General features: G+C 52.9%; 3 protein-coding genes across 3 annotated transcripts; all 3 read right to left on the bottom strand.

The window, feature by feature from the left end:
- Positions 1-297: 297 nt before the first annotated feature.
- On the bottom strand, positions 298-1281 carry C8A04DRAFT_40300 (uncharacterized protein; the record flags this gene model as incomplete). Its single annotated transcript, XM_062784890.1, has 1 exon — positions 298-1281. One exon carries the CDS (start codon positions 1279-1281, stop codon positions 298-300), a length of 984 nt encoding a protein of 327 aa, XP_062633329.1.
- A 2820-nt stretch (positions 1282-4101) lies between these two features.
- On the bottom strand, positions 4102-4824 carry C8A04DRAFT_15389 (uncharacterized protein; the record flags this gene model as incomplete). The annotated part of the gene is made up of 1 exon (XM_062778469.1): positions 4102-4824. The coding sequence occupies one exon, from the start codon at positions 4822-4824 to the stop codon at positions 4102-4104; it is 723 nt and encodes a 240-aa protein (XP_062633328.1).
- Positions 4825-6859: 2035 nt separating this feature from the next.
- C8A04DRAFT_15392 (ABC transporter) lies at positions 6860-12457 on the bottom strand (the record flags this gene model as incomplete). Its single annotated transcript, XM_062778470.1, has 12 exons — positions 6860-7112; positions 7227-7682; positions 7748-8366; positions 8418-8605; positions 8660-8783; positions 8837-9247; positions 9305-9467; positions 9535-10229; positions 10295-10528; positions 10593-11099; positions 11565-12102; positions 12230-12457. 12 exons carry the CDS (start codon positions 12455-12457, stop codon positions 6860-6862), a joined length of 4416 nt encoding a protein of 1471 aa, XP_062633327.1.
- Positions 12458-13715: the final 1258 nt, after the last annotated feature.

Raw genomic sequence — 13715 nt, 5'->3', positions numbered from 1 at the left:
TGGTTAGCTGGAGTTTGTTGGAGTTGGTCGTCGGGCATAGCGGGATACGGGGCGAAATACATGGCTTTTGGGTGCGATCCTTAGCATCTCTCACTTGCGTGTTCCTTCTGTTCCTTTGTCACAAGCGGGTCTCTACGGACGTCAACTCGACAAGGGGTTGGTATTCCTCAGTTAACAAACAAGCAGCAGCAGCGCTATCGACCGTTCTAACCCACCCTATCCCACCGCTCACGCACATGGCCATCCCTCTTCCTAGACGTCTTCCATCCCCAGTTTTCGCGAGATATGAGTGATTGACTATGTTTCGCAGTACCCAAAATCGGGCTGGCAACCAACGATAGGCGGGCAGAATTGATCGCCATCTCCACAGTACCCAAACTGACTGCAACATCGTCCATACGTCGATCCGAGACAGTTGACTCCATTGCCACACCTTCCGTCGGTGCTTGGTGTTTGGCCTGGGGGTAGTGACACCTCAGGCGGGGACGATGAGGTACTCGTGGGAGGAGCTTCCGAAGACGTCGTTGTGGGCGGTTCTGTCGTGGACAGAATCGAAGAGGTTGGTCCAGCAGTGCTTGAACTAGTTGTTGAGCTAATGGTGGTCGTGCCGTTTGTTGGCGGGTTACCAGGGATGCCCGGGTTTCCCAAGCACGCCCCAAAGTCGCCCTGACAGCCGGGACCGCAAAACTCTACACTTGAGCCACACCAAAAGAACTGGGAGCAGCAAGGCCCAAAGTCGGAGCTGCCGATGCAGATGGTGCTGTTGCCGCACCTGCCATCAGTTGTTACCTGCTGGCCTCCTGTGGGAGCCGGTCCGCTGCTAGACGTCGACGTCGGAGGCAGGTCGCTGGTTGAAGACGCGGAAGTGGTGGTCCCACCAACACTTGTGCTGGTGCTCGTTGGCACACTGCTACTGCTTCTGGTGCTAGTTGGTGGAGCGGAAGTGCTGGGAATTGCGGAGGAGGATGTTCGTGGCCACCCACAGCTGCCATACTCTGGCTGGCAGTTGAAAAGCGGGTTGCAGTGGTCGGCCGAATCGCCGCAGAAGCCGTACTCGGAGCAACAGAGATCTCCCGTACACTTTCCATACTGCGCTCCGCATTGACCGGTAGCCTGTCGCAATCCGAGCGCCGCGAAGTTGCTGCTGGCCCAGCGGTGGCGATGCGGGCCATTCGAAGATGCGAGTCGGTGTCTCTCAGCTAAGTTTCTGTCTGACGGGCTACTGCCGAAGACACCCGTCCAGCATAAAGCCACTGCGAAGCCAAGGTAAATAGCCCTCATGTCGGCACCTCGGAAGACCTTACAAACAGACAAAAATGTTGGTGTGTGTGTGTTCGATCAGGGTCCGGTTCAGAATCAATGGGCGTCAAGGTTGGTCCTTACATTTTGAACTCTGTTTTTGATTTCCCTTCGTGCCGCTCTCATATCACCTACTTTCTCTACCATCATCAGCTGCCGGCCGTAAATCATGAAGCCGGAAGGTGGGCTAGGCTATACGGGCCAAGCATAGGGAGTGACAATGTGTCCAGAAATTAATTTACCAAATTTATTGACTGAGAGGACGCCGTTGGTACTCTGGAAGAGTATCGTCGGGGAATGCCACAAGAAAACAATGAATGAGGCTAAATATAATGTTGCCGATTTTACCGAGCTTGCAGGTACCTTGGGGTGCATGCGGGGTGGCACGGAAAAACATTCCGTGTGATGTGCAAAAGCCTAGCCAGGTAACCGGGCCTGGAAGGAGGTCTCTCGGCATTCGGATATGACCTTAGCAATACGACGTTGTTACTCAGTGTTAGGCTTGGGGGAAGGAATTAATATCTGAGACTACACAGACGCCGGGTTTATGCTAGATGCCGTGATATCGGATGGGCGCGGCTTTATGGAGCACTGGCGATGGGGAAATGAAATTGATCAAGACGAAGGTGGTATCGCCTCCGAGCGCCAGATCGGGGGTATCTGTGTTGACCACCTGCCCCAAACGGAATCATTGATAGTGGGAGGAGTTTGCATCTGGATGCATTAATACTCGTGTCATTGTTTCGCAGCTCGCTCAAAACGGTCACGCCAAGGGCCAGGGTTCTACCTGTCGTCTCCGTCCCCCATATCGCGGGATTTGTCTGAAAGTCGACCCCTCAACCACGTCACTAGACAGCCGGGGCTACGTAGATGGGAAACAGAAATTTGAATCAGCTTCACGAGACCAGCACCATCGTTATGAGGGATATTAACCTCCCTCTGTGAACCGCTGTTGATAAAAAGTGTATTACGTGGTAATTAAGCCGAGTGCGTTTATTATATCTGCGTTGATCTTAGGCACACCATGAAATTTTCCTGGTCCAGGTGCTAGAGAAATTTGTTAATGTTGTAAACGCCTCGAATGGGGAGGGCGACCAGCGCCAAGGGAGATGTGCAACTGAAAAGAAATCAGGTGAATGGCTTCAGTCAGTGTGAGCTGGCAAGAAAGAGCAAGGACTGGTCCAGGGCGTAATAACTTACTTTCAACCCCAAACGTTGCGTGTCTGCGGGAAATAAATCAAGATTGGTATAGTTGCATGACGACGAAAATTGAAAATCGTGAGCATCTACGAGTGCGACAGAGTGGACCTGTAGATGTGATAATTAATATAAAAGAAAAAAGTCCTGTTGGAATCGGTCATTGTCTTTCAGTGTCTAAGTAGCTGAAGAAAAATCCTCTCGGAGTTATATTTTACACAAGCCACCCACCCTCGCTAACGATTCTTGCTGATCTCGACTTCTGTTATAAATAAATACCTGCCGCGGTGCGCTCGGCGGCTTCGGTGTTGATTTATTTTATTATTTGTCCGTCAAGCGCGGCTCCACAACGCCGAAGACGGGATTCAGACCCCGGCCGATGCCGGGCCGATCCACACCACGGCTCCGAATGGCCCCACTCTACGCTCCCGACCATGCCGTGGGACACAGCAGAATCGCTTCGTCGCGACGAATGTGGAAGCATTTAGGCCGTGGGTGTATCCTTTTGATATGAGCTGCTGATACTAGCCTCATTTCTACAAGGTTGGGAAGCACTCGGACTGGATCTCCCCATGTTTCACATGTGACATCATCCCTGCAGACTGGAGCAACGACCCTTCCCTCTCGGGCAGCAGCTGTTTTCGTAGCGAACGAAGCTTGTGAAGTCTATCTCGCCGGTCTTTGGCGGGGCGACATCCATGACGTTCTGCTTTGGGAACCACAAAGCCCCATACAGTCACAGAACACTCCCATGTCCGTCGCCCACGCGCCGTCGGCCGTCCTGGTCGTGGGCGTCACTGATGACTCCCATGAGGTGGCCGGGCCGAGATAAGGGAGCCGATCAGGCTCTGAAAACTCTCGGCATCTGCCAGAAAACCGATCCAGACAACCACCACAACCGCTGCCACTGGTCAGCACAGGGGGGTGGCGCCATCAACGCCCCTCCGCCCAGCATATCCCCGACCCGTCCATCATATCCGAATGCCTGCACGCCCGCGGCACGATGTGCACATTTTAGCTCTGTGGGTTTCTTGCCACTGGCAGTGACCTTCAGGACGCCACCGCCACAACGGCCTACCACATTCCTGGGGCCAGCCCAGCGTCGCACACAATTGCTCGATGGAGGGCTCTGTACTCCCCCATCCGTCCGAAAGTTCTGATTGGATGGGAATCCACCGAGTGTCTCCAGATTTGCGCTGGCAAGACTGGTGATAGTGTCCATAGAACTAGGTGCGTTGATGATGGGGTTGCCGTGCAGGACTTGCATGTCTAGACACTTGGGAGTGAGCAGGATTCATGATAAGGGCGTGATCGCTGAGTTTGAATCAGCTGATGGAGAAGTAGCTCATTTGTTTTAATAATCCACTTCAAAAGGTCACATCATGCAGAGGTAATAGCAACAAACAAGCGACATATCTTTCATCGTTCTAAGAATACAGGCAACAAACACGAGGAAAGCACGAAAAGATGGCCCAGTGCGTGTAATGCACTGTCCTTCCTGCTCTGGACCGGTCCCCCTTGCCGTCGAGTGTACCGCGATCAACTTCCAGGACGTATTCATCACTCGGTCCCCCTCAGCTAAAGTATACCTTCAACCCCCGTCATTTAGAAACAGTTCTTGCTCACTGTGCTGATGCCAAGGAGTTCGGCAGACAAGTTGACGAGTACCTCCCCACCCACTCGGAGCTTTTCGGCGTAGGTCGTGGCTCCCAGGAGGAGCTGGACAGCCTGCTTGACACCACCCAGAGCCTCAATGTACTTCTTGATGCGGAGCAGCTTGGTCGCAGGGACGGCCGTAGTGGCCAGAAGTTGGACGATGGCTGCGACGCACTTGGCGACCTCCCAAATGGAGGCACGGCTGTGGAGATTGTTCGCGGGAGTCGCTTCGGGCGTGTTGATATCACGTTTGGTCTTTTGGTCGTTCCGGCGGTGGCCATGCTCGACCAACCATCGGTGGAGCGCCTCGTCACCCTGGCGCAGAATCTCGTCCGGGATGTCGAAAATCTCGGCCAGGAGACGGTCCAGGGCGAAGTCGAAGTCGCTAGTAAAGTTGAAGTTCACAGCGGCTTCATTAATGTGGCGCGCTCGAGCTTCGATGCCCGCGACATCAGCCCAGTCGTCTGTATCCGGCTCAAGCCCGTGTAAATCGCGGGTGATGCGAGCCTTGACGGCATCAATGTTGCGGGCCTCGATGCCGTCGGCACCATCACCCTCGACCCAGTCATCAGTGTCGATCAGCAGTCCGTGGTCGTCGGTTTGCGGGGCAGGGAGGGCTACCACGGTTGCCGCAAAGATGGCAGCGGCGGTTGTGATAAGTTGGAACTTCATTTTGGTTCGTTGAAGCAAGTGTAATTAATGGGGAAGTGGTTGGTGTCAAACAAAATACTGACACAATAAACTCTGTAGCAGCTGAGAGGGGCAGTGAGCAAGATAGATGGTAGTAGTTTGGTTTAGATAGTTTAACGGTTAGAATGCGGCATGAGTATGCCCCTTTTATACACAATGCCATGATCATCCACCATTCCCTCAATTACTTAGAATAGACTCTGTTCAGAACGGGTAGTTGAAGATCATCGGTCGAACTATCCAACAGCTCACGCATCTCACAATCTTCTGCGACACCAAAATGAGTATACTCGGGAAGGTTGTGCCAAATTAGAAATTTTCGCCATCGAAGTGTTGCATGATTGTCCGCGGCGGGTTCCACCGACTGTTGGCATTACCTCTGAGCCCCCATCGACGGCAGATTTTGGTTGTTGATACACTCGAAAGGGGTTACGACTACTAGTTGGTCCCACTCGCAGGTCCATCGTCGTGAGATTCTATCAATTGCGGGGAAAGCTTTAACGACTTGCATCATTACGAAACATGTCTTATTCTCCGATTCAACCAATCATGTGGAGTAATTGCGGTCTCTCCTGTCTGTGTGGCACGGAATGACAGAAGTTGTTCCGTGCCGAGAAGTAAGCCTGCCGTCGGGCTGCAGCCCCGAACCAACAGTCCACACATCCGGACCGTGTGGCAGTGCCAGACTGCCAGCCCACTTCTTGGTGCTCAATGCCCCCCCCCCCTCCCATCCGAATTCTGGGGACGAACCCGAGCAGGAGGTTAAAATAGAAACTGCTGATCGGCAGTGTCTCCGTGGATCTTCACCCCACGTGGAAGACCATTGTCGATCGATTGCCGCTCTTGCACACCTTCCGCCCTGTCAACCTTGCCGGGCATCGTGAGGTATGACGAGATCAGATCGCGTCTCGCATTGCCAAGGGGTCAGCCACATAAACCGGGAAGATGGTATGCAAGAACCCGCGCGGGTGGTTGAACCGATCGAAGGTGGTTGAGCTATTCTTGTGCCTTCTGGAAGGTTGGCCAGTAATTATAGCCTGGTAAGCATCTAAATGGAGCGATGATGTTCGACCGTCTAACCCTTGGTTTATGACTTCATGTCGTCCATACAAAAATAACATAGCAGCAATTCCTATCGCTTTCGTTGCCCAACACGGTAGCTTGAGGTCACTTGAGTTTGCAGCGAGGCAGGAACCCGCTGAACACCCTGCAGTTTGCTTCAACAGACTGTGCTATTTTGGTGCCTTGGAATTTCCGTTCTGCTTAACTAATACATGAACACTTCGCGTGTATGTAGTCTACTGGGAAGACTTGCCCGGGTTACATGTACCTCGACACTGCTCTGTAGATGGTGACGCGTTACCAAGCCTATCCCCGTGTTGTAATTACACACATGGGACCCCGGCATCTTCCACTCGACCATTCTGAGACCAATTCTGTCATCAACAACGCTATTCCAGGGTATTTTAAGTTTGTGGTTTATAACCCGGTGCAAACCATGACGTAGCAGCCTTCATAAATGAGACCGCAACTCAGTTACTCGGGACCATTCCACAGCGCGAAGCCTGTCCCCCAGATCGTACGCAACGTTATTTACATGTACTTGGGAGAGAAACCGTTCCCCGAGTCGGATGCATGATACAAGCGAGTACGCCAAGAAAAATGCGCGAGACCGTGAAAGTCTGTTATGTATGTTTTCCGACCTGCTCGGGTCATCCCGAACCCCCACGTCGGTCGGAGGTAAGCCGCCCGACTAGGCCAACATCTGCTATTCATAGCCCACACATACCATCCATTTTAACTCAGGATACTATGAGCGTGCCTACATTAAGGATCTATACTTCATACGTGATTACCGTTACGGCATACGTGGCTAGGTTGATAACAAGAATTTCATGCCATTTCCTGCCTGGTAATTATTGACCAGGTATGGACCTAATGACGACGAGACCGGCCCTTTCTCACTTTGTGACTAGATTGAGGACGAAATACACAAACCGTAAATACTACACAAATGCTACCTTCGCTTCTTATCCAGATCTTCCTCCTCTTCTTGGAGCGCCGCACTGTACAATTTCCCGAAAGCAGACCCTGTAGTTTCTAAGAGGCGGTAAGGATTGTCAAACTCGACAAGCCGCCCCGCATCCAGCACTGCCACCTTGTCAAAATCCATAATCGTCTCAATCCTGTGAGCGACCGCAATAATGGTGTGGTTGGCGAATTTCCGGCGAATCAAACGTTGCATGACCTCCTCCGTTTTCGCGTCAATACTGTTCCCAACGTTAGTTAAGCGCGAAAACGGACACAGTGTGACAGTGCCAAGAAAGAACAAAAGGAGGAAAAAAGTAAATAAAGAAAAAGGAGAACGAAGGGATTCAACTAACCTGCTAGTCGCTTCATCGAGGATGAGAATACTGCTAGGCCGTAGCATTGCTCGAGCAAGGCAGAACAGCTGCTTCTGGCCGATTGACAAGTTCAAGTCATCGACATCAGCGTCCAAGCCCCCATTCTTCTCGACCGTTGTCAAAAGCTGCACAGATTGAAGTGCGGAAAGAATGTGGTCATCCCCAACTTGCCCCATTGGATCCGCATTGAGGCGAACGGAACCCTTGAGAAGGAAGGGATGTTGTGGCACGGCGACGATCTTGCTTCGGACCTCTTGCCTCGGGAGCTGAGACACATCAATTCCGTCGACGCGGATGGCACCCCCCTTCATATCCACAAGGCGGAAAAGTGTCATGATGAGGGAGGTCTTGCCGCTGCCAGTCCTCCCGCACACACCGATCTTTTCCCCAGCCTTGATGGACAGGTTCACCTGTTTCAAGACCATATTATCACGGCTATAGTCATGGGCTGGTGGTTAGCACGGTGTCCTCAGATTTCGGGGTCGGACAAGGAATCTTACTTGTAAGCTGCCGATAGGTTGTCAAACTCAATGGCTCCGGCGCTAGGCCACCCTGGAGGGGGTTGTTGTGTCTCTTCTGGCTGATCCTCGGGCACCGACGTCTGGGTAAAGCTCTTGATACGAGCCACCGAACCAATGTGCGTCTCCAAAGTGGTCCAAAAGGTGACGAGCAGCTTGATGTTCTGGCTGAACTGAATCACGTTGAGCAGCGCAAGACCGACACCGCCCGCAGCCATCGTACCACGGAGCTGGACCACCAGTACCATAAGCAAGACAGCGATGGCGGCAACAACAAGGTCGAGGACCATCGTAAGCCAACGCTGGACTGCGAAGAGGAGGTAGAAGGGGCGTTGCGACCGGTCTAAGAGTTGGTGGTTCCTGTCATTCAGCTTGTCTTGCCAACCGAAAGCGCGAATGGTAGCAATGCCACTGAGTGACTCTTCGAATAGCGAATACAGAGGGGCCTTGGTCTCAAGGTCCATCAGACGGAGCTGCCGGGATGTGCGGAGGTACACCTTTTGGATGAGATACAGCGATATAAGCACAATGGGGAACGAGATGGCCGCGTAAACGGAGCCGTATCCGATGAGAGCCATCTGTGCAAGACAGAGAATGAATGCTGCATCTCGTCAGATAATGCAAGGTTGAGGAAGAATAACAAAAGACTTACTCGCAAACGTGTTGAGAGCTGCAACGGGTAATTCCATGTCGATGAGCTGCAGATCTTGACTGAAACGGTTCAGCGTGACGCCAGAATCGGTCTTGACAAAGAAGGACATGGGCGCGCTAAGAACCGTTTTGAGCAATTCCAAGTGGAACTTCTCTCCCGACAAAGGCACCATAGTCATGATCAGAGACCTGCATCCGAGTTAGTGTGGTCCCTGTGCGTATAACGACACGAGGAGCACTTACCAGCAGCTGATGAACAAGCAAACAAGGGCGACACCGCCCAGCATCGCGTAGATACCGATCCAATATCCAAGCTCGCCGTTGGGATTGTCCTCGTTGTATGCCGCCCACCATTGCACCCAGATAGCTATGAAGTGGGTTAGCCGTGGAAAATGCACAGGAGATCAGGTGTTATCTTACTCGGGAATGACATGCAGAAGACGAAGGCGGTAATGGAGAGCACAAACAAGAGGGTGGCCCACCAGCCGACCGTCTTGATGTAGTAAAAGTAAACCTGCACATCACCTGTTCGGCGACTCATTCCATCTTCGCCCTCGACCGGACACGCTGTGTCACTCGAAGCCAAAGACTCGGTGGACTCCCCTTCCTTAACTTGCTGGATGATGGTGACAGCCTTTTCAGGAGTTTTGAGGAGATCAAGCTGCATCGTTTGATCATCACTCTCGGGGACGTACACCCAGTTGGCCTGGGGCAGACAAAACGATGAAACATAGCCACCAGCGCTGTTGAGCTCCGCAAAGGTGCCTTGGGAGTCGATTTCTCCGTTGGCACTGATGCATACGATGTGGTCCGTATAGGGCAGGCGTTTGACTGGTCAATTCGTTAGGACTACGCAACTTCGTGGGGCGATGCGGCGTGTAAACGTACCAGACGATGAGACAATAAGAACGGTGGAGTTCATCTCACGAAGCAGGCCTTTGTCGCCAAGAAGGTTGTGGAAGACGTGGTTCTCGGTCGTGTTATCCAGCCCGCCAAGAACATCGTCTAGAATAACGATTTTCCTTCGGGCGTACACCGCACGAGCCAGGGCCTGAATGAATTGTCAGTATATTACCGATCCTCTCAAAAGGGGGGTGTGCGGAAAGAAAGATTCTCACAATCCGCTGGCTCTGTCCACCACTTAGAGCCACACCACCGCTACCAATGCGAGTGGAATCGCCCAAGGGAAGTTCTCGGAAATCCCGCCGAAGGGAGCAGGCGTGCACGACATGGGCGTACCACAACTCGTCGGGCTCCTCGCAACCAATGATGGCTTCCCGGATGGTGCCGTTCATGTGCCAAGGGTCTTGCGAGCAGTAGGCAATGCTGGTGGTCCCAAGACACACCGAGCCTGAGAGGGCGGGGACCTCTCCGAGAAGCGACTGGAGCAGTGTTGACTTGCCGCAGCCTACGGGCCCGACAATCATGGTGAACTTCCTCCATGGGATGGACAAGTTGACATCCTTCAGGAGTGGCTCCTTTTCAGAATCCCAGCCGAAATTACCACCCTGGACGACAACGGCCTCGGCGGCGGAGTTATCGATCATGGGCTTCTCGCCAAAGTCTTCTGGTTTGGGGGTCTCTGTCTTCTCCTTGGACTCAAGGAACTGTTGGATGCGGACGATGCTACCCACAGCGCCGAGATAAGCAGCGAGTGCCATGACCAGGGACGCCAGGGGTTCCGAAAGGAGTGCAAAGAGAGACAGCGCGGTAAAGACCCGTGCAGTGTCCAAGGTCGTGTCGCCGGTGTCACGGGCGCGGACCGAGAAGACAGTGAATGTGAGCACAGGCGCAAACACCTGAGTAAGGTACGCTGTGAAGCAGTTAGACTCGGCCCGTTCCTACTAACCCATTGGCTCAAGGCGTTTTCGAACTTACCGAAGATCATGTTCCAGATAAGAAGCCTCCGGAACTTCTTGGAGATGCGCATCTCATCCACCCGCAGCTGCTGTAGGTTAGTGAGCAGAGTATCCTTGAGACCGCACATCTTGACGCCCTTCATGGACGAGAGCATGGCAGATGTTGCCGAGATACGTTTCTCAATAGCCTCGAGCCACATCGCTTGGCGGGACATGATAAAGTTCATGGCGAAGATAGACCCAAGAAGGGAAGCTAAATGCATAGTCAGTCAACCAAGTCCACACAGGGATAAAGGAGGCCGGTTGAATAATCATACTGATTGATACCGCAACAGGCACAACGCAGGCGACACCTAATTGTCGCTCCAAGAGGTAAATGGCGACTCCAACCTCGATGGCATTGCCCCAGATCTCGTGCATCGTTTGGAACCCCTGCACGATGCGCTCGATGTCAGCGCTCATCAGCGTCATAGACGCCGCGGGATCGATGTCCTTGAGGCTCAAGCTCCCAGTCTTGCGGTAGATGATGGAGATTAGGCCAGCGCGGAGCATGGCAATGGTGCGATAGGTGCGGTGCTGATATTGGCCCATGGTAATGGCAATACCGACGTACACAAAAATGTACGCCCCGACAAGGCCGTAGCCCCTTTGGGTGGTGTCATCGTTGACCGGTTGCTCAGAAAGCGCGATTGCGTGATTGATGAGAAATGGCTGGCAAAAAGATAGCGCAGTGAGGCACGCTCGGGGCGGAATGGTTTGCAGAACGGGCCATTTGAGAATGCCATATGATGCGCCAAGAAGGGAGTATGGTGATTTGTTGACAACTGCGCGGTGGAGGTCGGTGTTAGTGAAAGCGGGAGAAAACGAATTAAACGAGTCCAGAATTATCCCCGACGATCGGCGACGCGAACCCCATTCGCACAGTGGCTAAGACTTTGAGGGGGATGACGGACACTGTCTCGGGAAACGGCGCCAAGCGAGCGAAAGTGGGGAATAATGATACCCAGCAACGAAGGATGACGGATCGACAGGGCGAAACCTTAAAACTTCAAGAGAAAAAGAAAGTGAAGCCAGAGGAAAAACATGCCGATGAAAAAAAAGCAATCGGGTACAAACTCCAGAAAGCGAATCCGAAGCCGAACCCGAGTACCCGAAGCCGAGAATGAATACGAAAAAATAAAGAGTTCAAACGAATAAAATACGGGGGAATGGGAATCAAAAAGGAACGATCGAAAAAGGGGAAGATTATGTGTGGAGTAACAAGAAAAAAAGAAAAGAAAACAACATACTTGAGGTCCAGGTCGTGTAAAACCGCTGGTAACCGTATGACGCCTTGAGATGCTTGTCAAGCACAAAGAGGTCATCGACATCGATCTCGCGGCGAAATCCCTGAAGGAACAGAGGGTTGAGCCACCAGAAGAAGGTCCTGTTGTAAATACTGGTGGTTGCCTCGGGCGGGTATGCCTGGTACTCGGGACGAAGCGAGCGGCGTTTCTCTAGAGCCTCGAGTACGACGAGGGCTGCCCTTACTGCGGCCGCGGCCGTAGCCAGGTACGAGATGATGTCTTCCACATGTGTGGCCGCACGCAGCCACAGGGTCCTCACATGGACAATGTCGAACAAGAGGGTAGCGAACAGGAAGGTGTTCACGATAGATGAAGGTCGTACAATCCGTGTGTGCTCGGCGTATGAAAGGAGAGCAAGTCCAAGGGTGGCTACCAAAGCAAGCGCCGCGGCGGTCAAAGTGGTCTGCGTTCTAGCGGCGGACGGGGTCGCCCAAAGAATCAATGCAGCAAGCTGCAGTGCACCCAGAGCTGCCCAAGACAACTGCAGAGCGGGTGGGAAAAAGCGGGAGGTTAGCGAGGGAACCGGGTCCATGGGACTCGAATATTGCGGCGAGGAACCGGAGTTTCATGTTGAAACCAGGGGCTGGTATTGTTGTTTTTCAACTCACCAACTTAATAGCCGTCAGCGAGCGGCTGTTTCCTTGGACCTTTTTCACGCGCTGGGCCAGGTACCAGAGACGGAATGGTAGCGCCAAAAGTATGATCCCCGCCGGGAGGAGAGTGAGAATAACCTCTTCGAAGAGAAGGGTGAAGTCAAACCCGCCACGGCAGGGCCCCGCATGCGGACCAAAGGTGTCGTCGATGCGTATACACGCACCATGAGAGGAGTGTTCCATGGTCGTCAAACACAGGCTCCACAAACAGAGAAGGCACGTAAGGCAGGAAGCAGGCCTACGGCGGTAAGAAGAACCGAGGGGATAAGGGATAACCAAAGAACGATGAGGAGACAAAAAGAAAAATAGACAAAATAACCCAGGAAATAGGACGGGAGAGGCAGTGATAGTCGATCGGCACGAGGGATGTCGCAGAAGGGCAGGTCAAAGGAGATACATGCGTCGTGGGACGGGATTTGACCGGGTTTGCAAGGCTACATATTGACTTTCCCAAAGTTCTTTTTCTTTTCAAACACGCATCGACTTCCTGTCTTAGCCGGGCTTGGGGGGCCGCTCACCCGGGATTCGGTCCAAGAACCGGCCAACGGAGGAATAGACAAGCGAGAGGCTAGCCAGGTAGGCAGACTATCGAGATGGCTGAGCAAGGGAGACAGGAAAGAAAGAAAAATCAGCAACGGGCTGTCCATCGGCCGATCAATTCCATCATTGATGGCGGTGGACGATGTGACAACGCATGCTCCCCGGTGAGGGGTGGTGGTGGACTGAACCACGCCTCGAACCGGTGCCCAACAAATCCGGAAATGGGACGTTACGCCATGGTGATTGATGTATGTATGATGGATGTAATAGCAGGGGGGGGCTCGCTTGGCTGGCGAACGGGAAGTCCGGAGGCGGAAACGCGATCCAGCCAGAATAAGATGCAGGAAGAGGAAAAAAAGAATATTGATATTAATAAAACAGGACCCGCTTTGATGGCTAGATGGTTGGGTTGACACATGGCCAGAAGCTGGGCGAATACGACGACGGCTGTCGGCACAAGGCCGTTTGGTTGGACGCGGTTGGCGAGTAACAAACGAGCTGGGTAGCCCGCAGGTTCAAACCATAAGCAGAGGTGCCGGCAAACGAAGGGAAATTGGGCGAAGTGGGAACGACTGATGGGAAGCTAGCTACCAAGAAAACATAAGAGTTGAGGGATGAGCCATAAAACGGAAACTGGACGGAAAGTGTGAGAAAACAGGAAATTTCCAGCAGACATGCATAAAAAAACGGAAGTAGTCAAATCCTGTTTTTTACAGTAGGTACAACCGGTTCCGTTGGCTGGGGGCCGATGTATTTGATTGGATGTCGAGGCCGAACACGGATTCTCGATGTCTGGTCAACAAACGACGACACCAACCTGGTCCTGGATGAGGCGATCTGCACGCCAGGTGCGGAGAGCACGGCCGTGCCGTGGGGCAAAGGGCGTGAAAAGTGAGACAAA

Source organism: Dichotomopilus funicola (assembly GCF_033296635.1).
Source record: "Dichotomopilus funicola strain CBS 141.50 unplaced genomic scaffold C8A04scaffold_91, whole genome shotgun sequence".
Taxonomy (NCBI): domain Eukaryota; kingdom Fungi; phylum Ascomycota; class Sordariomycetes; order Sordariales; family Chaetomiaceae; genus Dichotomopilus; species Dichotomopilus funicola.
The sequence above is the reverse complement of the archived record's forward strand: the minus strand, read 5'-3'. Positions and strand labels throughout refer to the sequence as shown.